Source organism: Pristiophorus japonicus, chromosome 1, assembly GCF_044704955.1.
Source record: "Pristiophorus japonicus isolate sPriJap1 chromosome 1, sPriJap1.hap1, whole genome shotgun sequence".
NCBI lineage: Eukaryota > Metazoa > Chordata > Chondrichthyes > Pristiophoridae > Pristiophorus > Pristiophorus japonicus.
In genome coordinates, this window is record NC_091977.1 from 230480304 (window position 1) to 230502641 (window position 22338).

At 47.0% G+C, this 22338-nt stretch overlaps 1 protein-coding gene across 1 annotated transcript in view; it reads right to left on the reverse strand.

Annotated features, from left to right (window-relative positions):
• The window catches only part of LOC139261308 (atrial natriuretic peptide receptor 1-like), a 164272-nt gene that overhangs the window by 60307 nt on the left and 81627 nt on the right, over positions 1-22338 (reverse strand). Inside the window, exons 13-16 of the mRNA XM_070877062.1 lie at positions 19258-19401; positions 12264-12385; positions 11729-11870; positions 8181-8233 (exon numbers count right to left, since the gene is read on the reverse strand). Of these exons, the coding sequence (XP_070733163.1) occupies positions 8181-8233; positions 11729-11870; positions 12264-12385; positions 19258-19401 (461 nt within the window). The remainder of the gene's footprint in view (positions 1-8180; positions 8234-11728; positions 11871-12263; positions 12386-19257; positions 19402-22338) is intronic.

Below are 22338 nucleotides of genomic sequence, written 5' to 3' on the forward strand. Positions count from 1 at the left end.
AAATGGAAACTGATGGACATTTTTCGGACACTTATCCCCATATGCGTAACGCTGGGAAAAAATAATACCGCCCGCCCTCTTTTTTGGGGTGGAATCATCAGAATGGGCGAAATCAACGCCCATAATATCGCCCAGCGTAAATTTCCACACGTAATTAACGCTGAGATTCAATAATACCAACCACCCACTTTTTTTTGTCATAATGATCACATTTGCTGAAACTAACGCCCAGATTGCCCAGCGTCACGTTCACCACCTCGCAAACATATCGCCCACAATATCGCTCGCCCAAAAAAACGCCCGGAAAAAGTTCTGAACTAATCCCAGCGGTGTGCGTGCCATTTTTAAAATCACAGGTTGCTTCATTTAAAAGCCTGCTTCAACTTCGGGGGAGTTTGGATTGACTCTGGAGTTCTTCTCAGGTGAAGTGACCATCTCAACAGACATACTTTCAGACTCTGGACTATTGAGGGTTTATTGTAGGTGTAATTTAGTGAGGAAATTATTGCTTCTGATCAATCGCTATTATACTTTCATTGCAATGGGGCCAGCCATTTCTCAGCCTGCATTGATTAATGCTGCAGAGTGCAGATGGCTCAATGTGTGATGCACAGCATTATGTGCCCAATTTAAGACAGCAAGAATGAGGAGGAGGGCCAGACCATACACACCCCGAACGTACAAGGAAAAGAGGTCTTACCTCGACGTGTCCGAGCACACCTACCTTTGGAAACTGTGCTTCCACAAGGTGGTGATCAATGAAATATGTGAGCTCATCAGGCCACATATGCAGCCTGCCATCAGGACATCAGTGTCAGTCGAGGTCAAGGTCACCGCGGCACTGTCTTTCTACGCGTCCGGTTCCCTTCGGACCTCCGAGGTCAAGATTTCCCTTCTGTCTCACCATGCCACCCATCGCTGCATTAGACAGGTCACGGAGACCCTGTACGCTCGAAGGATGGACTTTATCAGCTTCCCCATGACCACAGAGGGCTGGGGCATTCTACCGCATTGTTAAGTTCCCCAGGGTGCAGGGAGCAATACAGTGCACTCACATCGTCATGCGGGCACCTTCTCAGGACCCAGAGCTCTTTTGTAACAGAAAAGGATTTCACTCCCTGAAGGTCCAACTAGTTGTCGACCACAACTAGATCATAATGGCAGTGAATGCCAAATGTCCGGGCAGCTTCGATGATGCTCACATTCTGCGCTGCGTGAGAGTGCTGTCTCTGACATGTTTAAGAGTCAGCCACAAGGACAATGCTGGATGCTTGGTGATAACTGATATGGCCTAGCCACCTGGCTGATGACCCCCCCCTGCATGATACCCACACCGAGGCCAAGAAGCAATACAACCAGAGCCACAGAGACACACGCAATGTGGTCCAGAAAATAATAACTGTACTTAAGCAACGATTCAGACGTCTGGACCACTCAGAAGGGGAGCTACAATACAACCCTGAGCAAGTAGCTAAATTTGTGGTCGTGTGCTCCATGCTGCACAACCTGGCTGTCAGGAGGGGCCAAGAATTGCCAGAAGGCACTGATGCTCCACCTCAGGAGAAAGAGGAAGAGGACAACGAGGGGCTGGTCACTGACCTAGGGCCAGACAATCAGGCTGGCTATATAACCGTGCCCACAATCCCCTCCAGACCGCAGCAAAGGGTCCGTGGTGGCTATATAGCTGCAAGACTCTTACGTGAGGAGCTGATATCTGAACGAGTTGCCTGAAAGAACGTTGCTGTAAGTGACAACGCTGACACACAGTTGTGTGAGTGCAGCTCAGACATCAAAGGTGCCCATCAACTTGGTGCCAGTTAAAAGTTTACGTTGTTTGAAGTTAAGTTTTATTTAACCTTTTCCTGTTGAGGAATCACCAGTGTGTAATGGTCCAGCTATATGAGACAATGCGCAACAAGGTTACATTCAATAAAAAAAAATTTATACCAACATTGCTCTGAAATCATAAGTATCACGGGCAAAAACACCCCGCCCACACCCCACTTTTTCCACCATTGACATCAACCAAATGTTCAACATGTCCAGCATACAAATGCAAAGCAGGAGGGTGGCCCCCTCCTCCAATACATTACAACAAATTGCATACACCCAAATGGAGATATAACACAGCCATCACCTGTGGACACGCACCTCACTTTCCTTACCCCCGCCCCTTCTTCTCCCCATCTCTACCACTTTCCTTCCTCGCTCCACGCCGCCTGGCCAATGAGCTCCTCAGGCGTTGCCTCATTGGGGGGGATGAAGGCAGAGCTGGTGGTTGCACTGGTACGGAGTGGGGGGTGCCGAGGGAGGAACATTCTCTGATGCAGAAGCAGGATCTTGGTCCTGCCTCTCATCTGTCGTTCGCAGTGGTGGTGCGGAACCTAAGTGTGGAGTGCCTCGCTCCGGGACCACTGGGAGGCCTATGGCAGCAGTGTTCCTGGATATCGCCTCCAGGGCCTACGCCATCCGCGGAACATACTCAATCATGGTAGCCAGCTGTCGGGATATGCCCCCAATGATTTGAGGAGCTGGTCACCAATGTCTACTGTCCTCCTGGACAACTGTACTATCTCTCCGCTCTCCTGTCGCGCTCGTGGACCAGACCTGCCGTGTCCACGAAACCAGCGAGTGGTCGGCGCCGTCCTGGGGACAAATAGGGTGCCCTGTGGTGACGTGCTTGGGGCCGGAACCTCCAGAGTGGAGACGGGAATGACCGGAGGAGCATTAGATGGCCTTGGGGTGGAATGGTTTCTGGAGCGTGGTGATGCAGGTTCCTCAAAGTCGGCGCTCTCATCTGTAGAGAACTGACCCAGCGGATTGACGGGCGAGAATCGAGGCTCCTCGGCAGATGTAGGATCGTCAGGCCCTGCGCCCCTATATTCTAGCCTCTGTGGCCTTGCCTGGGGCCGCGCTGCTGGCTGAGCTGCAAAATACAAATGAGGTTATTGGAGGAGAAGGGGGTGCTATGGTCAGAAGGTGATTCCAGCGCTATACACAGCATATGGACGACAAAAGGACCACTGCTATCAAGATCATCACAGACATCACATTTCATGACCATCAACACATGGTGCATTGCAATGATTTTCATTAGGCCAGCATTATTTGCAGGCCAATTTTAGAAATCATCTATCATACATGATATTATGTCTGTGATGTACTTATGAATGAATCCATGAGGCAATGTGTTGTACTCAAACCTTGGTCCTTTATTTGTAACTCCAGAGTGAGGCACAAGCATGATGTGCAGCCTTTTATACTGGACCCTGCCACCAGGACAGGAAACCCCCGGTCTCCACCAGTTGCACTCTCTAGTGGTGCCAGCATGTATATACACAGTATAACCCTTACTGATAGTACATCAGGTAAACAAGTCTCCATCTTATGCAACCACACAGTGACTACACAGAGAGTACATCCATAGTCTGCATATACAACATCACTCTCCGCCAAGCCCTTTGTGCCAATTACCTTTTCACTATGTGCTCTGGCTTAGCTCTCCCCAAACTTAAGTGCCAATAGCCCTTGCACCTTGGCTGTGCTTTGGCTTGGCTCTCTCCCTGTTGACCCCCAAGTCCTTTTGAAACAACGTCGGGTGGTGGTTACCAGATTAGATGGTTCGAGGTTCCAGTGGGTTCTGGATGTGCTCCATGTGTGTGTCCATGGCTACATACATCCATTTCACCCCCACCCCCACAGCGAGATCATGCAGCTGGCCCGTTACATTAACATACAGGATCGGACACAGTGCAAGTGCATTGAAAGGAAGAAAAAAAATGTTTTTTTCAGTTTGTATCGTGACACCTTGTTCAGTGATTTACATTTATTGCGTTTTATGGTCGTGTGCCAGGATTGGGTAGATTGCATTCATGGTTCAGTCATGGTCAGTACTGAGGTAGCAGTACAGGTATGCGAGGACGCTAGTTCCAGAACAAGCGGACAGAGTCCTAGTCTGATGGCGGCGCTGCGGCCCCTGCTAATGAGGTGGGCTTGGTTCGCTCACCTTGCCAGGACTCAGGGCCATTGTCGTTGCCTAGTGGTGGGCAGAGCCACAGATGTGTGTGGCCTCCCTGTCCTCCTTTGAGGGCTGCAGAGTCTTCTGCCTGCTCTCTAATGGTGTTGGGAACCTGGCTGTTCCAGGTCCCGTTTGGGGAACTCGTTGGTTCTGACCTTTCGCTCCTGGACATGGCCGAGGTAGCGACTGGGTCTGTGGGCTGCGCCGTTTCCACCCGGGTGGTGGACAACGACGGCCGACTGTACGTATTGGCGCAGTTTTTGTTTCCAGGTCCGTGGCGAATAGTGCCATCGGGTGCCTGCAACGTGGGATAGACGCGGGGCAGGGTATCAGGATCAGTGCCTTCACCCTCCGGAAGTCACTCGCTTGCTATTTTTGGGGACACTCCATTCCCGACATCTCGCAACAACATTTTGTTCTTTACATTAGGAATAGTACCGATAATTCACAACAATATTTTGTTCACAATCTTAATTGGTTCGTTACATTGATTGCCATGCATACAATGTCTCTTTAAGTTCAGTTGGTTGCAGGTCTACTTTAAGAGAACCCTGCTGGCTTTACCCCTGTCAAATCCTTTGTTAGACACCACGTGTTGGTCCCTCAGTGTTGCATCTCGTGATATTGCCGCAGCCATCTTTTTTTTCCAGCCATGCTGCACCTCGCTGCAGCAGGGACGCCACCTTGCCTCTGTCCTCGAGGTCGACAACCTTGATCCTTCTCTCCAGATTCTGCCACAAAAGCTGGAAGAGTGACTGTGAATTCGATCTTCCTCCCCAGGAGTCCTGCCACTGGAGCCGGGAAGGTACTTTTAGGTCGTTCCGGTCGGATCATTGCCACGCAGTCGTGATGGACGGTCTGTGCCTCAGGTGCTGCGCTGGTCTGTTCTCTGGTGCCTGGCCCAAGCGAAGTTGAGGTTTTGCTCTGCCTCTGAGCATGGGGGACATCGATTGCTGGAGTGAAGAGGTCTTCCCATTTCCACTGGATCGTCCCCATCCATTTTCTTCTGAGTAGCGTTGGACCATCACCTGCAACAATCCACAGAGGTAACTTGTGCACCACGCCATTATGGATTACACATACATCCGCACTACCAAGGACTGGGATCAGCTCCTTAGTGTAGGTGCGCAACTTTTCCTGTACTGGAACTAGCTCGGGTCGGTTTTCGTTCCATAGCCTCTCGAAGGCATCCTAGCTCATCACTGACTGGCTCGTTCCCATGTCCACTTCCATGAAGACTGGAATGCGGTTTATCTCGACTTCTATCTTCACTGGAGGACAATCGGTGGTGCGGGTATACACTCCATTCACTTCTTCTTGGGGCTGAGCTGCCTCTCGGGCCAAATCATCATACTCCCCGCTGGATTCAAAGTCATCTACCAACTCTTCTGCTAGACGGTGAGTCGTATTTCTTTTACACATATGCTGGAGGTGGCCCTTCATGTTACAGGCTTTACATACGTACTCAGCAAACTGACACTGGTGAGCCCTATGGTTTCCTCCGCAACGCCAGCATGGTGCTACTCGATTAGCACCCCTCGGCGGACTCTGAATTCTGGAACCCTGAGGTCTGTGCTCTCTGTCCTGGGCAGAGCCATGTTCTACAGTCTTGCCTGTGAAAGGCACCATTCTGTGTACAGTACTTGCCGGGTTTGAGTCCACAGGATGAATAATTTGCTTGGTGCTGCAGGTCGAGATCATGAACGTCTGACTGTTGCTGATGGCCTTCTGCAGGCTGACTGTGGTGTCGGCAGATAATAGCTTGTGAAGGAGGCCCTCGTGGCCAATTCCCATAACGAAGCTATCTCGCAATGCTTTGTTGAGGTGCATGCCAAAATCACAAGGTGCAGCAAGTCTCCTGAGGTTGGCAGCATATTTTGCAATCTCCTGGCCTTCAGGTCTGCGGTGAGTGTAGAATCTGTGTCTGGCCGTGAGGATGCTCTCTTTTGGTTTTAGTTGGTTGTGAATTATTTCAGTCAGCTCATCTTATGTCTTATCCTTAGCCTTCGTGGGTGCCAGCAAGTCCCTGACGAGGCGGTAGACCTCGGGTCTACAACTGGTCAGCAGTATAGCCCTGCGCTTCTCCGCCAATGTGTCCGTATCCCCTGCCAGGTCGCTTGCCACAAAATATTGCTCGAGCCTTTCCGTGAAAGCATCCCAATCATCACCCTTTGCGAAGTCTTATAGTGTGCCAAAGGTAACCATGATCGTGTGAAAGTCCTTATTCTCATCGCCAGTTATTATGTCTGTGATGTACTGATGAATGACTCCACAAGGCAATGTGTTGTACTCAAACTGTAGTGACCTTGGTCCTTTATTTGTAACTCCAGAGTCAGGCACAAGCATAGTGTGGAGCCTTTTATACTGGGCCCTGCCAGCAGAGCAGGAAACCCCTGGACTCCACCAGTTGCACCCTCTAGTGGAGCCAGCATGTATATACACAGTGTAAACCTTATTGATAATACATCAGGTAAACAAGTCTCCATCTTATGCAACCATACAGTGACTACACAGAGAGTACATCCATAGTCTGCATATACAACATCTGATTGTTCGGATAGAGTGGGTGTGGCATCTATTGACTTTACATCACGCAATGGTGTAAACTTTACTCACGTCGCATCACTTCAGTGTCTGCAGATGCTTGCGTGGCTGTCCGGGGGTGCTTTCCCACGAGTGTGAGCATCCGCTCCTCCATGTCAGTGATGTCGCTGGCAACTGTTGGCCCCCCCACCTGTTCACCTCTGCACGGACCTCATCGTTGATAGCTTGTTCTATAAGAAGTGACAGGACAACATGTCATGAGATCATTGTGTGATATCATTGCTGGGTACTGTCACAGAGACTGATTACACATAACCGACAGATGTAATCGTGATTATTATGATAATTATCATTCTTTACCTAAAGACGTGCACCGTGACCACAGGCTTTGAATACAACATTCCCGGTAAAAGTGAAAGGCCTCACATCTACTGATAGTCACTCATGACTGTTACAAATCAAATTATATAAATACATGTAATACTTGTAATACTTATAAATAAATGTAATACTTACTCTTGCGGATCCCACAAGATCGTTCCATTGTTTGTGGCATTGGTTGTCCTCATGCACCACGTTGGTTGCTGATGAGACCACCTCTGCTATCTCGGTCCATATCTTCTGATAGGCCTTTGGGGTGGGCTTCCCACGCTCTCCCTGGGTCAAATCACCCCAGCATAACTCGACCTCCTTATGGAGGGAGGCATTTGCCTCGTCCGAGAACCTCCTCGCTCTTTTGCACCTTCCAATGTGCTCCTCTCCCAGCTCACTGCTCTTGCCAGTGTCAGTCTCCACAGCGTGCTGTGATGCCTCCTCCTCTCGCTCCATTAAAGGCCAAATTCAGACAAATATCTGGCTGGTAACAGCAAATTTTTGTTTCCCTATTTGCTCTAAAGCTCTAAACTCTCCCTTCTTCCTCCCAAAGCAGCCACAGCACACCCACACACGCCTTCAGTCCCTCTCAGCTCCCTCTCTCTCTCTGTCTCCTCTTCTGTGCATGTCACGAAGAAGCTTGACCTCCTGAATCGTGGGAATCGAGCATTGCCATGCCATTGCTAAGGACGGTCAGAGTGATTTAACACTACCGCCCATTTCATATCGCTCACGGTAACGTCCAATTTCAACAATGGAGACTAGGTGCTTTGAGAATGGGCGAGAAGCCGGCGATCTGAACACCCATTTTTACTGTCCACGCCGGAAATAATGCCCATTTTTGGGTGATCTGTGCAAAAATGTAAAATCTAGCCCATAACCTTTAAATTAGAGCTGGGCCATTTAGGGGTGATGTCAGGAAGCACTTCTCTAAATGAGCACAGTTAGGGCAGTGGAAATCTGGAATTCTCTCCCCCAAAAAGCTGTTGAGGCTGGGTGGCAGTTGAACATGTCAAAACTGAGGTTGATAGATTTGTGTTAGGCAAAGTGTATCAAGGGTTACGGAACGAAGCCGAGTAGATGGAGTTAAGATACAGATCAGCCATGATCTAATTGAATGGCTCGAGGGGCTGAATGGTATCCTCCTGTTTCTATGTTCCTAATAGAAATACAAATATATAACAGGTTGTCATAGAGTCTTGATCAAAGGATAGTGTTGGATTCTGCCTCACACTTTTCATTAAACTTACCGGCACAGGGTCACTTCTGGTTGCAATTTCTAGTAGAATGATGGCATAGCTGTAAGAATAACAAATATCTTCCTTTAACAATCATTTCCAGAAAGGATTGTAGAATTTACCAATATCTCGCAAAGATTCCAGGTACCTTTCCCCTACAGAGGAGAAGAATCCCTTTCTGGGCTTTTAAAATGAGTTTAAAGGGGCAGACGAAGCCAGCGGGGGATAAAAGGGGATGCATTCATGGAGACCCCACCCCCAGTGTTTGGACTCATAGGAAAGGGAATTCAAAACGGACCTAAATTACAGAAGCTTGAGATCCCCTAAACATCTATGGAAAGGAGCATATCAATTTTAAGATTCTACAACATTTTGGCTGCGAAAAAAAGTTACCAAATACAGGAGGTGGGGCCAACCTCTGAAGCAAATTCGTGTATTAAGGATCCCAGACTATTCACCCCCTAAGAGATAATCGAATTACCCAATCAAGCACAATGGAAATCATGGTCAGGAAACTGCAATCCTAAAACAATGCAAAACCAGTGATAGCACATTCTCACACCCTAATCGAGTTACTGCTGACAAAGGAGACATTTGAAAATCAATGGACAGAACAGTTTAAACAGAGCCCAAGAGATTTGATGGGAGATAACGGAGCCTTTTTTTGGGATATATCTATCCCCCAGTTTTACAAGGAAAAACTAGCAGAACACAGACTGGAACTCGCACAGACTCGAGCAGAACACAGACTGGAACTCGCACAGAAACTAGCAGAACACAATCTGGAACACGGACACAGACACAAGCAGCCTGCTTCCTCTACAGTGGAGAAATGGAATAGTGAAGGAAACTACCAGAACTCATCAAGAACTGACCGAGCACAAGGCCCACGAAACAAAAGGTTGTCAGCAACCAAATTGACAACCACTCTACAATCTACTTCTGAACGACCAACGGGGGAGAAATTACCAAAAGGGACTAACTAAAACTATTCCTAACCAAAGAAAGTGGGTACTTACCCCATACATCCAAAACGCAACAGCGCATCAACGGACGCAGCCCAACTGAAGACTACGCAGTCCGAAGTCCTCTCCTCCGTTCGGGGTACGGCTCGCCTAGAAGGCCAAGTGCAGCGAACCCCGAAACCGCGATTCACCGGCAACTGTCTAAAGGGATTTGTGAGCATAGCCCCTGAACCACCAGAGCTATAACTTAGTTAGTTAGGGGAATTGGGAGGGGGGAGGCTGGGATAACTTGTGAAAATGTATCTGCATTCTCCTCTTTACCCCATTTAGAGTTTAAGCTGTATTCTTTTCTCCACAGGCTGTAATTTGACATTTTATTCAATGTGTTGTACCCCTCAGTGTGTATTGGTCTGTGTGTGCTATTAAAGGTGTTCCTTCTACTTCTTTTTTAAACACAATAAAGCCATACCTGCTTTCTACCTTGAAACCGATCGTCTGTCCAAGTCTGTCACAGTCCCTTCATAATTCCAGTGTCTAGAACCAAGGGTGTGGGAGCGATTTGGAACCGCTCATATAAGGTCAGAAGGGAAAGCTGACCCCTCCGAAAACCACCCCTTACAGGATAGATGCTGGCACAAAGCTTCAGTCCTGGACATGAAGCTGTAATGAGCCCCATTTTACTTTGGCGTCACGCATGCATTACTTCAGTACATTTTGTTTAGTTCCTTTTCCACTTTGTAGAATCTCCATGTGCAATGCATCTTTCCCAGCTAAAATGGCGACTTAATTTCCATTGCCCCAATTGAGCTCCACTGGCATAAGTTGGGTACAGGAGGCCCAATTAAGTTGGGACTTTTGGTGGGACCTGGTCTCTGCTCAGATGGTGCTCACATCAAACTCATACAGGGTGCCTGGGGCAGGTGGAACTTTCAAACATGATTGGCGTCAAAGGAGGTGGAGCACGGGGGAAGAAATTCCCCCGCCAGGAAGCAAGCCTCTCAGTGGTTGTACCACTTCCCTTCTCATTATCAGCACATCCAACTAAGAAACAGAATGAGAAGGATTGGAAGGGGAGCTCATCAGAGTTTGGATCCTCAACTAGTCCAATGCTTTCCAGCAAGAGACCAATCTCTTCGTATCCTGCATATCACCAAATGATGGTCCACGTGACACACCTGGCAATCGAACCTCCTGTAAGTACGCATGTCCCAGCATCTTGCATGTGATGGACACCAACAGTCACACACCTCAAGGCAGCAAATAGCAGTGGCTTTTACTTTCACTTGCACCTTAGGGTTTCCAACCCTACAGGATTGCCCGAGAGTCTCCAGGAATTAAAGATTAATGTCCTGGACACTGCTGTGAGCAACACCCAGAGGATAAATCATAGACATTCAAAGAAAATTGTGTGTGATTTCAAAATATTTCTTTGAACATTTATTAGTTATAAAAATATTAGAGGCGGAATTAAAAAGGCATGTTTGATTGACAGTCAAGCGTCATCCAATTGGGTAATTAAAAGCCTGTTTGCTTTCCAATTGACGGTGGGAAGACTGGCGCTGCGATGATGGACATGTCAGGCGACGAATGATGGAAGCGTGGGGGCGGGGCAACTGGAGACCAGAAGTCATGTGAAGTAACCTCCAGCAATACGTGCAACCAGAGTTGGCAACCCCTATTGCATCTACAAGTACAGAATTGCGGATGCGCTCTGGAGCATTAATTGAAGGCTAAACACTCTTTAAAGAGGGCATGTTACTTTCTTATATTTCTCCTATTTTTCCACATCTCCTGCTACCGCTATGCATCAAACCTCCTGAAATTAATTACAGGGCAAAAAGGTCTCTGAAAATACCATTGCTAAGCCAATTTCTAAGTAGCATACAAGAATGGGCTGGTGACAACTTGTCCCAATGTCCGTCCCTTGCTCCACACAACGCCTAACCTCTGCCCAGTCGCTCAGCAGAGCAGAGTAGCTGACATTACAAAGTTATTGGGGTTGGCGAGCCGACCTGCATGCCACAAGTCTATGGTACCACACATTTGTGCTCCAATGAACTGCACTGATGCACGTCCTCAAACTAGATTGCCTTGTGGGTGTGCATGAATATACACTTAAGAAGAAAGCCTTGCATTTACATAGTGCCTTTCACAACCTCAGGACACATCAAAGCGCTTCACAGACAATGAAGTACTTTTGAAGTGTTGTCACTGTTGTAATGTCAGAAACGTGGCAGCCAATTTCGGCACAGCAAGCTCCCACAAACAGCAATGTGATAATGACCAGATCATCTGTTTTTTTAGGGATGTTGGTTGAGGGATAAATATTGGCTAGGACACTTTGTAGAACTCCCCTTCTCTGCTTTGAATAGTCCCGTGGGATCTTTTACGTGAGAGGACAGTTTAATGTCTCATTTGAAAGATGGCACCTCCGACAGCACAGCACTCCCTCAGTACTGCATTGGAGTGTCAGCCTAGATTTTGTGCTCAAGGTCTGTGGAGTGGGACTTGAACCCACAACCGTCTGACTCAGAGGTGAGACCCACTGAGCCACGGCTTAAAATAATATTTTGATTCATTCTTCTGGTTACCTGTACACATCTGTAGCAGGAGATAGTTCAAAGTTTGATGTAATCTGGGCCTCAGGAGGTAAGTATACTTGAATCAACCTCTGTCGGTATGTTGTAGGGGGCTCCGCGAAGTCCTCCTTTCTGTAAACTGGCAAGCAGAAGTCTGGTGGAAAACACAGGATACTTTATGAACACAGGACACAAATTTAAGGCAATTCGCAAAAGAACCAGAGGAAGGTGAGGAGAAGTTTCTTTACGTAGCGAGTTATTATCATCTGGATTGCACGGCCTGAAAGGGTGGTGGAAGCAGATTCAGTAGTAACTTTCAAAAGGGAATTGGATATATACGTGCAAAGGAAACATTTGCAGAGCTATGGGGAAAGAGTAGGGGAGTGGGACTAATTGGATAGCGCTTTCAAAGAGCCGGCGCAGGCTCGATGGGCCAAATGGCCTCCTTCTGTGCTGTATCATTCTATGATAAGAAGGTTTGAATGGATGGATTCAGAAGCTGGGTGACTGGCAGTTTTCTGAATTTTAATACATTACCATTTCTCACCTGTAAGTTTGCAAACCCAACGGTCATCAATCACCGTGTTTGTGGATTTTAATCTGCCGTGGTAAATTTTATTCTGGTGAAGGTAAGCCATCCCTCTGGCGATATCAGTGGCAAATGAAAATCTGGGGTGAAACCACACAGTATTATCCGACATTTGTCAGGTAAAGTACACAAGACTGAAATACAATTATATCATCTAATATTACCCCAGGTCTTCAATAATCAGCTAAATTCAAAGAGGCAATGTCTTCATGACAAGCTTTTTTGTTTGTTTGTTTACAAAATACACAATAGCCAAGATTTTGCTGTCAAAGTAACGGTGTGACTAATGGCGATCGCCGTTTCTTAAGTGTGACTGCTGCAGGAACTTCAGACGAGGGGATGATGCGCAGAAAAATGAAACTATCCAAAGGTTGCTGTCTGAGTTGCACCACTTTGCCGTTAGCTTCTTGAAAATGACATCTCGCTGTCTACCTCATCAGTGATATTGCATTGATCGGCATAAAGTTGCTGCATTTGTGCGGTAGATACGAACTAAAGTGTAAAGTGTTAGCCGTGGCTCAGTAGGTAGCACTCTCACATCTGAGTCAGAAGGTTGTGGGTTCACGTCCCACTCCAAAGACTTGAGTATAAATATCTTGTTGGTTGAGGGATAATTGCTGTTCAAGACACTGGGAATAGCTCCCTTGCTCTTCTTTGAAATAGTGCCATGGGATCTTTTACGTCTATCTGAAAGGGCAGATGTGGCCGCCATTTAACGTTTCATCCAAAACATGGTACCTTCAACTCACAACCTTCTGACAAAGTTTGGATGGAACCAGGGCAGGTGGGCATGGGGGAGAGGGCAGAAAACGGCACTGGGTTACACTCTGCCATAACCCCACTCATTGGACACCCATCAATGATCACACCCGTTGGTCCCTGTTGTTCAGTGCTGCTGTGGGTAGAGCAAAGACTAGTTGTAATTTAAAGACCAAAAATCCTGTGCAATTGATCATTGCGAATAATTTATTGCGCAAGCCTTATTGTCAGAAGCAAAAGAATTGAAGCAAGCTGATCCATTCTCCATCCCCACTGCACATTAACCCAAGTTGTCCACATCTTTATGGTGGATCTGTATGTGTGAGCATGTGGATATATATGTGAGTGTATATGTGTGAGTGTGTGGTTATATGTGTGAGTGAGTGTGTGTGTGTATGTGTGAGTGTGTATGTCTGAGTGCGTATGTGTGAGTGTGTGTGGGTATATATGTGCGTGTGTGTGGGTATTGTGTGAGTGTGTGTGTGGGGGGGGGATTGTGTGTGTGTGTGTGAGTGTGGATATAGGTGTGAATGCGTGTGGGTATTGTGTGTCTGAGTGTGGATATAGATGTGAGTGTGTGTGTGTGTGTGTGAATGTGTGTGTGTATATATGTATGTGAGCATGTGTGGGTATTGTATATGAGTGTGGATATAGGTGTGAGTGTGTATATGTGTGAGTGTGTGTGTGCATATGTGTGAGTGTATGTGTGTATATGTGTGTGTGTGAGTGTGTGTAGGTATTGTGTGTGTGTGTGTGTGTGTGTGTTTATGTGGACAATGGATAAGACATCAGTGGGTTTGTCTGTGATGTATCCCAGGTTAAATAGTCAAGCAACACTCAATGGCAAGATCCGCACGTCATTCGGTTGAGATACAGGAGGGTGGTCTTCGCTCTTGGAAAGCCCATCCAAGAGGAGGCAGCAATTTCAGGACTTAGAGAAAATGGTGGTGGGAAGTGTAATCATAAGTATAAGAATATGTCATTTGCTGTAAAAGTTTACTGTAACTTGACCAAACTTAAAATCTGACCAAATTTAATATACCAGCGTGCCTTGAGAGGCCAAGAGATTTTCTGCTGAACAAATGTAAATATAAAACCGCTGCGGCTGCAAGCTGTTAATCACAGATAAGGAAGCGACAGACCTTGAGCAGGAACAAACTGTTGGGCAGTTACAAACAACAGGAACATCTGACAAATGGTGTAACCGGCCTTGGGGCCCAATGATTAACTGATTAGTTGAACTGATTAGTTGCTAAGACGAAGAGAAAACCAAATGCCGACGATTTGACACATAGCTGGAGACATGCATACAGTGCTGGGCTGCCAAGTTTTGGGTTATAAAAAGTGCTGCTAAAAGACACAGAGGGCTGCAGTCGGGCAACTTTGTCAGTTGCCAGGTACTAATCATCGCCGAACCGACCACTCGCTGGTGTTAGTACGTATGTATTTTGCTTATAATCGCTTGAGTTTCGAGTGCAGGTTGTAGACTGTGCATGCTTACTTAGAATATAGAATGTGGGTCATAGCCTGTGTGTGTAAGGATAAGGTGCAGGTTGTAGCCTATGTATGCTTATTTGTAATACATATTCTTGTGTGAGCTTGCTTGTAACCTCTTGTTGATTTTAAAGTTAAGGGGCTAGATTTTCCATTATTTTGGCATGCATAACGCCCACTTAACATCCATTTTAACGCTGAAATGAGGTGTAACGCCCAGATATCGCCCATTTAGCCACAAAATGGAAACTGACGCCCATTTTTCGGAATTTATCAGTCGGAGTTACTTTCAGCATGTAATTAACGCCGAGATTCAATTATACTGACCGTCCTCTTTTTTTTGTCGTAAAGATAAAATTTGCCGAAACTAATGCCCAATATATCGCCCAGCGTCATTTTCACCATCTCGCACACATCTCGCCCATAATATCGCTCGCCTAAAACACCGCTCTGAAAAAGTGGAACTGTTCTGAACTAATCACAGCGGTGTGGACGCCATTTTTCAAATCGCAGGTCACTTCATTGAAAAGGCTGCTTCAACTTCGGGGGAGTTTGAATTAACTCTGGAGTTCTTCTCATGTGAAGTGACCATCTGAACAGACATCTTTTCAGACTGTGGACGATTGGGTTTTACTGTAGGTGTCTTTTAGTGTTGAAATTTATTGCTTGTGAACAATCAGCATTATATTTTTATTGGAATGAGGCCAGTCATTTCTCAGCCTGCATCGATTACAATGCAAATGCTGCAAAATGCAAATGGCACAACGTCTAATGCACAGCATTATGTGCCCAATCTAAGATGTTCCAGACTGAGGAGGAGGTCCAGACCATACACACCCCGCACTTACAGGGAGAAGCGGTCTTACCTCGACATATCCGAGAACACCTGCCTTCAGAGACTGTGCTTCCACAAAGTGGTGATCAGTGAAATGTGTGAGCTCATCAGGGCAGATCTGCAGCCTGCCATCACCTTCAGGACATCATTGTCCGTTGAGGTCAAGGTCACCGCGGCACTGTCGTTCTACATGTCTGGTTCCTTTCGGGCCTCCGCGGTCGAGATTTCCCCTCTGTCTCACCATTCCACACATTGCGGCATTAGACAGGTCATGGAGGTCCTGATTGTGCATAGGATGGATTTTATTGGCTTCCCCATGACCACGGAGGCTCAGACTGACAGAGCTGGAGCATTGCTAAGTTCCCCACTGTGCAGGGAGCAATACAGTGCACTCACATCGCCATGCGGGCACCTTCTCAGGACCCAGAGGTTTTTCGCAACAGAAAAGGATTTCACTCCCTGAAGGTCCAACTAGTTGTCGACCACAACCAGATAATAATGGCACTGAATGCCAAACGTGTGGGCTTCGATGAGGCTCACATCTTGCGTGAGAGCGCTGTCTCTGACATGTTTACCAGTCAGCCACAAAGACAATGCTGGATGCTTGGTGACAAACGATATGGCCTAGCCACATGGCTGATGACCCCCCCTGCATGACACCCACACCAAGGCCGAGAAGCCACAGAGACACACGCAATGTGGTCCAGAAAACAATTAGTGTGCTTAAGCAGCGCTTTAGATGCCTAGAGCACTCAGGAGGGGAGCTACAATACAACCCTGAGCAAGTAACTCAATTCGTGGTCATGTGCTCCATGCTGCACAACCTGGCTGTCAGGAGGGGCCAAGAATTGCCAGAAGGGACTGATGCTCCATCTCAGGAGAGAAAGGAAGAGGAGGATGAGGGGCTGGATGCTGACCAAGGGCCAGACAATCAGGCTGACTATGCAACCATGCCCACGCCCCCCTCCAGACCGCAGGAAAGGGCCCGTGGTGGCTACATAGCTGCAAGACGTACGTCAGGAGCTCATAAATAAGCGATTTGCCTGAAAGAATGTTGCTGTTATTGATAAAGCTGACACACTGCAGTGTGTGCAGCTCAGACATCAATGGTGGGCATCACCTTGGTGCCAGTTAAAGTTTAAGTTGATTCAAGTTAAGTTTAATTATACCCTTTCATGTTAAGGAATCACCAGTGTGTAACGGTCCAGCTATCTGAGATAATGCGCAACAAGGTTATGTTGAATAAAAAACATTTAATACGACCATTGGTCATAAGTATCACAGGCAAAAACATCCCATCCCCACCCCACTTTTTTGACCCTTGACATCAATCAAGTAGTCAACATGTCCAGCAACACAGAACACAAATGCAAAGCAGGAGGGTGGTCCCCTTGCCCCATACATTACAACAAATTGCAAACACCGAGATGGCGATATAACAAAGCCATCACCTGCGGACATGCACCTCAATTTCCTTCCCTCCTCCCCTTCTTCTTTCCACCTCTACCCCTTCCCCTCCTCGCTCCACGCCGCCTGGCCAAGGAGCTCCTCAGGTGGTGCCTCATTGGGGGTGATAAAGGCAGAGGCGGTGGTTGCACGGGTACGGGAGCGGGGGGTACTGAGGTGGAAACATTCTCGGCTTCAGAAGCAGGATCTTGGTCCTGCCTCTCATCTGTCATTGGCACTGGGGGTACGGGATCTAGGAGTGGAGTGCCGCGCTCCGGGACCACTGGGAGACCTGGGCCAGCAGTGTTCCTGGCTATTGCCTCCAGGGCCTCCGCCATTCGCGGAACGTACTCCGTCATGGTGCCGGAGATGCTGGCCAGCTGTCGGGAAATGCCCCCCAGTGCATATAGAATCTGGTCACCTATGTCTACAGTTCTCCTGGACGACTTTACCATCTCTCCGCTCTCATGTGGCGCTCATGGACCAGACCTGCCGTGTCCACGAAACCTCCGCGGGGTTGGCGCTGTCCTGGGGACAAATGGGGTGCCTTGTGGTGGTGCTTGGGCCCGGTACCTCCAGAGTGGAGGCGGGAACGGCGGAACGAGCACTAGATGGCCTTGGGGTGGATTGGCTTCTGGAGCGTGGCGATGTGGATTCCTCAAAGTCTGCACTCTCATCCGTAGAGAACAGACCCAGCTGATTGATGGGCGAGAATCGGACATCCTCTGCAGGAGATGTAGTATTGTCCGGCGAGTCCGGCCCCACGCCCCCATCTTCTGGCCTCTCTGGACTTGCCCTTGGGACATGCAGCTGGCTGAGCTGCAAAACACAAATGAGATTATTAGAGGAGAAGGGGGTGCTAGGGTCACAAGGTGATTCCAGCGCCACACACAGAATATGCATGACAAAAGCACCACGACTATCAAAATCATCACAGACATCACATTTCATGACCATCAACAGCTTCTGCATTGCAATGATTCTCAGGAGGCCAGCATTATTTATAGGACAATTTTAGAAACCATCTATCATATATTATTGTTCAGATATGAGTGGGTGTGGCATCAATTGACTTTAGATCATGCAATAATGTATACTTTACTCACATGGCATCACTTCAGGGTCTGCCGCTGCCTGTGTGGCCGTCCGGGGGTGCCTCCCCACGAGTGCAAGCACCCGCTCTTCCATCTCAGTGATGTCGCTGGTGACTGGTGGCCCCCCCACCCGTTCGTCTCTGCACAGACCTCATCGTCGAGAGCTTCTTCTGTAAAAGGTAACAGGACGACATGGCATGAGATCATTGCGTGATATTATTGCTAGGTACTGTCACAGAGACTGATACAACACATAACCGACAGATGTAATCATGATTATTATGATAATTATCATTCTTTACCTAAAGACGTGCACCGTGACCGCAGACTTTGACTACAACATTCCTGATAAAAGTGAAAGTCCTCACATCTGCTGATAGTCACTCATGACTCTTACAAATCAAATTATTTAAATACATAAGTACATGTAAATAAATGTAATACTTACTCTTGCAGATCCGACAAGGTCGTTCCATCGTTTGCGGCATTGGTTGCCCTCACGCACCTCGTTGGTCGCCGACGAGGCACCTCTGCTATCTCGGTCCATATCTTCTGTTAGGCCTTTGGGGTGGGCTTCCCACGCCCTCCCTGGGTTAAATCACTCCAGCGTAACTCGACCTCCTACAGGAGGGAGGCACTTGCCTCGTCCGAGGACTTCCTCGCTCTTTTGCGTCCTCCAATGTGCTCCTCTCCCAACTCACTGCTCTCGCCAGCGTCAGTCTCCACAGCATGCTGTCACGCCTCCTCCTCTCCCTCCATTATAGGCAGCAAATTCGGGCAAATATCTGGCTGGTAACAGCTAATATTTTTTACACAATTTGCTATAAAGCTCGAAACCCTCCATCCTTCCTTCCAAAGCAGCCACACCCCATCCACACACGCCTTCACTCCCTCTCAGCTCCCTTTCTCTCTGTCTCCTCTTATGCGCATGTCATGATGACCCTTGACCTCCTGAATCACGGGAATCGAACGTTGCCATACCGTTGCTAAGGACGGCAACACTTTACAGCAGAAGATCAGAGAAATTTAACGTTAACGCCCATTTCATATTGCTCGCGGTAACACCCAATTTTTAAAATGGAGACTAGGGGCTTTGAAAATGGGTGAAAAATGATTTTTACCATCCACGCCGGAAATAGCGCCCATTTTTGGGCGATCTGCACAAAAGTGTAAAATCTAGCCCAAGGAAACTTATTCCAGAAATCTTTGTCTTGAGTTGTCTGTTCCACGGGTTTGACCTCTATAAACTGTTGGACGGGTTAAAGAACAGGGGAAGTAAAACGTCTTACATAAGTTTATGAAATTCTCCACTTTAAATCCATACCTGAAACCCCAGTTTAATGGGATATCTTCATTGAGGAGCACATCATTCAAGCTGCCTTTCGGGCAGTACTCTGTTATTATTGCCACATTTGGTATTTCAATACAACCACCATTAAACTTGCAGAGGTTCGGATGGTCAAGTTCCCTGTCAAATCCAAACAGAGGTAAAGATTGTAAAGTTAACAGATTCCTTAAGTTCCTGGTTAACAGCACATGTGTGTGTGGTAAAGAAAAAGCTTGCATTTATACAGTGCCATTCACTGCCTCAGGATGTCCCACAGCACTTTACAGTCAATTAAGTTCTTTTTTTGAAGTGCGGTCACTGTTGTAATGTAGGAAATGCGACAGCAAGCTCCCACAAATAGCAACATGATAATGACCAGATCATTTTTTTTTTGTGATTTTGGTTGAGGGATAAATATTGGCCAGGACATCAAAGAGAATTGCCCTGATCTTCTTCGAATAGTGCCATGGGATCTTTTACGCCTGCCTTGGTTTAACGTCTCATCTGAAAGACGGCGCCTCCAACAGTGCACTGCACCCTTAGTACTAGCACTGGGCGTTTCAGCCTATATTGTATATTCAACACCAACAACTTGCATTTATATAGCACCTTTAATGTAACAAGACGTCCCAAGGCACTTCAGAGTAGCATTATAAAACAAAATTTGATGCCGAGCCACATATGCAGGGACAGATTAAGGGTGCCTTGGGCCCTGGGCAGTACCCCGGCCATGGGCCCCCTACTCCCATTCACATTCTGCAGTAAATTACTTTAGTGAGCTAAGTCACAGGGCACTATACTGAGTATGCATCAGGTCAAGGTTAGGTCAGGTCTACATCTCAGTTTTGTTTTCATTGATACTATGACGACACTAATTTAATATTTTATTATGTTACCAAACAATCAAACCAATACTTTGATGAAACCCTGTATAAACAATAAACAATGCTTTAATTTTAAAAAATCCTTACATTTTGAAATTAAATCAACAATGACAACACTTTAGAACAAGACAATGCAATTTTTTTGGAAGACCATCATTTATCATTTGCATTCCAGTTTCTCCACAGAGGCAACTACAAGTATAACATTACATTGGTCTTTTCCTAGATTTTTGTCAGCTTAACTCGTCAATGATTTTTGAGGCGTCAAGTCCTCTCAGTAGGCCGCACTCAATGCTCATGATTGAAAAAGTATTAAGTTGATCTTGTTCCATTCGGTTCCTGACCTCAACCTTGATGTATTTTAGCTTCGAGAAGGATCGCTCACCACTGCAATTTGATACCATCATCGACAGATATATCCGAAGAGCTATTTCGATGTTAGAAAAGTTTTGGGAGAGGGCTTGTGTATGGAGGAATTGGTGCATTCTCAGCTCTGCTGACTTAGTTTGTTTGACATAAATTGAGGTTTGAAGCTCTGTTGAGGGTGCCACCAAGCTAGAAAACTGGATGAATTCACTTTCAATCATAAGTTCCAGATCTATGGGATAGGAACGGGCAAGATTTACTGCGGCTTACTTGATCTCATGAGTCGAGAGAGTAGCTAGCTTGGACAGGAATTCAAACTTACAGTTGATTTCCTTGTATGCTTCAAGGTGGTGTTTCAAGGTACTGATTAGTTGATCAATGAGGACGAGGAACACTTCAGTTTTTAATTTCTCTTTGGGTGACAGCACAGCGTTTTCAGCAACACCATCATCATAGCAGCGGTTGTGTACTTGGACGGGCCTCTGAGCTGAACTGTACTCGTTGTGACCACACAGTTTAATCCCTGAGTCTTCGAACTCCTCAACATCTGACCGCTGGGTCTTGACAAAATCGACAAGGGACTCAAGTAAGGACAACATGACATTCAGATTCCAGCTGGTCTCTTGAAGCGAGAGATTGGTCAGGTGAAAGCGCTTCAGGACTGTGTTCCAAATAACAATGACAATAGCTGAATCCAGTTCGCCCAGTTTGTCAAGTTTCAACTGAGCTTCATTTCAGCATTCAACTTTCAGTTCCACGTCAGTTGCCAGGAATTCCAACACTTTGCATATGGGAGTGTAACCTTTGAGCAAGGCTGACACTGCTTCATACCTTGTTGACCATCAAGTAGCAGAAAGCTGTTTGACGACAGACAGCCCTAAAGGCTTTCGTTTTTCATAAAGCAGTCTCCAGCGATACAGCGATGCAGAGAGAAAAGTGTACATGTACGATGTCAAAAAATCTGACGATCACTGGGCTATTTTCGGCACTGTTTTTCCGCACAAGGTTGAGTGAGTGCGCTGCACATGATATAAATATCGCATATGGGCATTGCTCTTTGATGATAGTTTGGATAACAATGTATTTCCCACTAATATTTGAAGCATTATCATAAGATTGTCCGCGACAATTTTATATGTCGATCCCATTTGTCATGTATCTCACATTACTGTATATAATTGTATCTTACCATGCTATACATGACTGTAACTGGATATGACCTGTAACAATATGCATACCTTACCACCAGGGGTGCACTTGCAGGAGACACTCCATACCTGTCCCACTGAGGTATATAAAGGGAGGTCTCAGGCAAGTGCAGCACTGGAAAGCTGGAATTAAAGGTGCAGGTCCTGAGTGACCTTGACTTCAGCATGTGTCTCGTGTAAGTCAGTACATTAGAGTCAGGACTTAACAGTGGCGACAAGTTACGGGATCACAGAGTCCACAGAATGGCTACCAACAGCTCAGATGAGAAATACAATGCTGGAGACAATTGGGATGACTTTATAGAAAGGCTCCAGCAAAGCTTTGTGACCAAAGACTGGCTGGGCGACGATAAGGCAGACAAGAGAAGAGCCCATCTCTTGACCAGCTGTGGCTCGAAAACATACGCTCTAATGAAAGACCTGCTGGCACCCGAGAAACCAGCAAGCAAGTCGTTTGAGGAGTTGAGCACACTGGTGAGAGACCACCTGAAGCCAGCGAGCAGCCTACACATGGCCAGACACAGGTTCTACAACTACAGATGCTGTGTGGGCCAAAGCATACCCGACTTCGTGGCGGAACTTCGGAGGCTGGCTAGTTCATGTGAGTTCTCCGATGAACT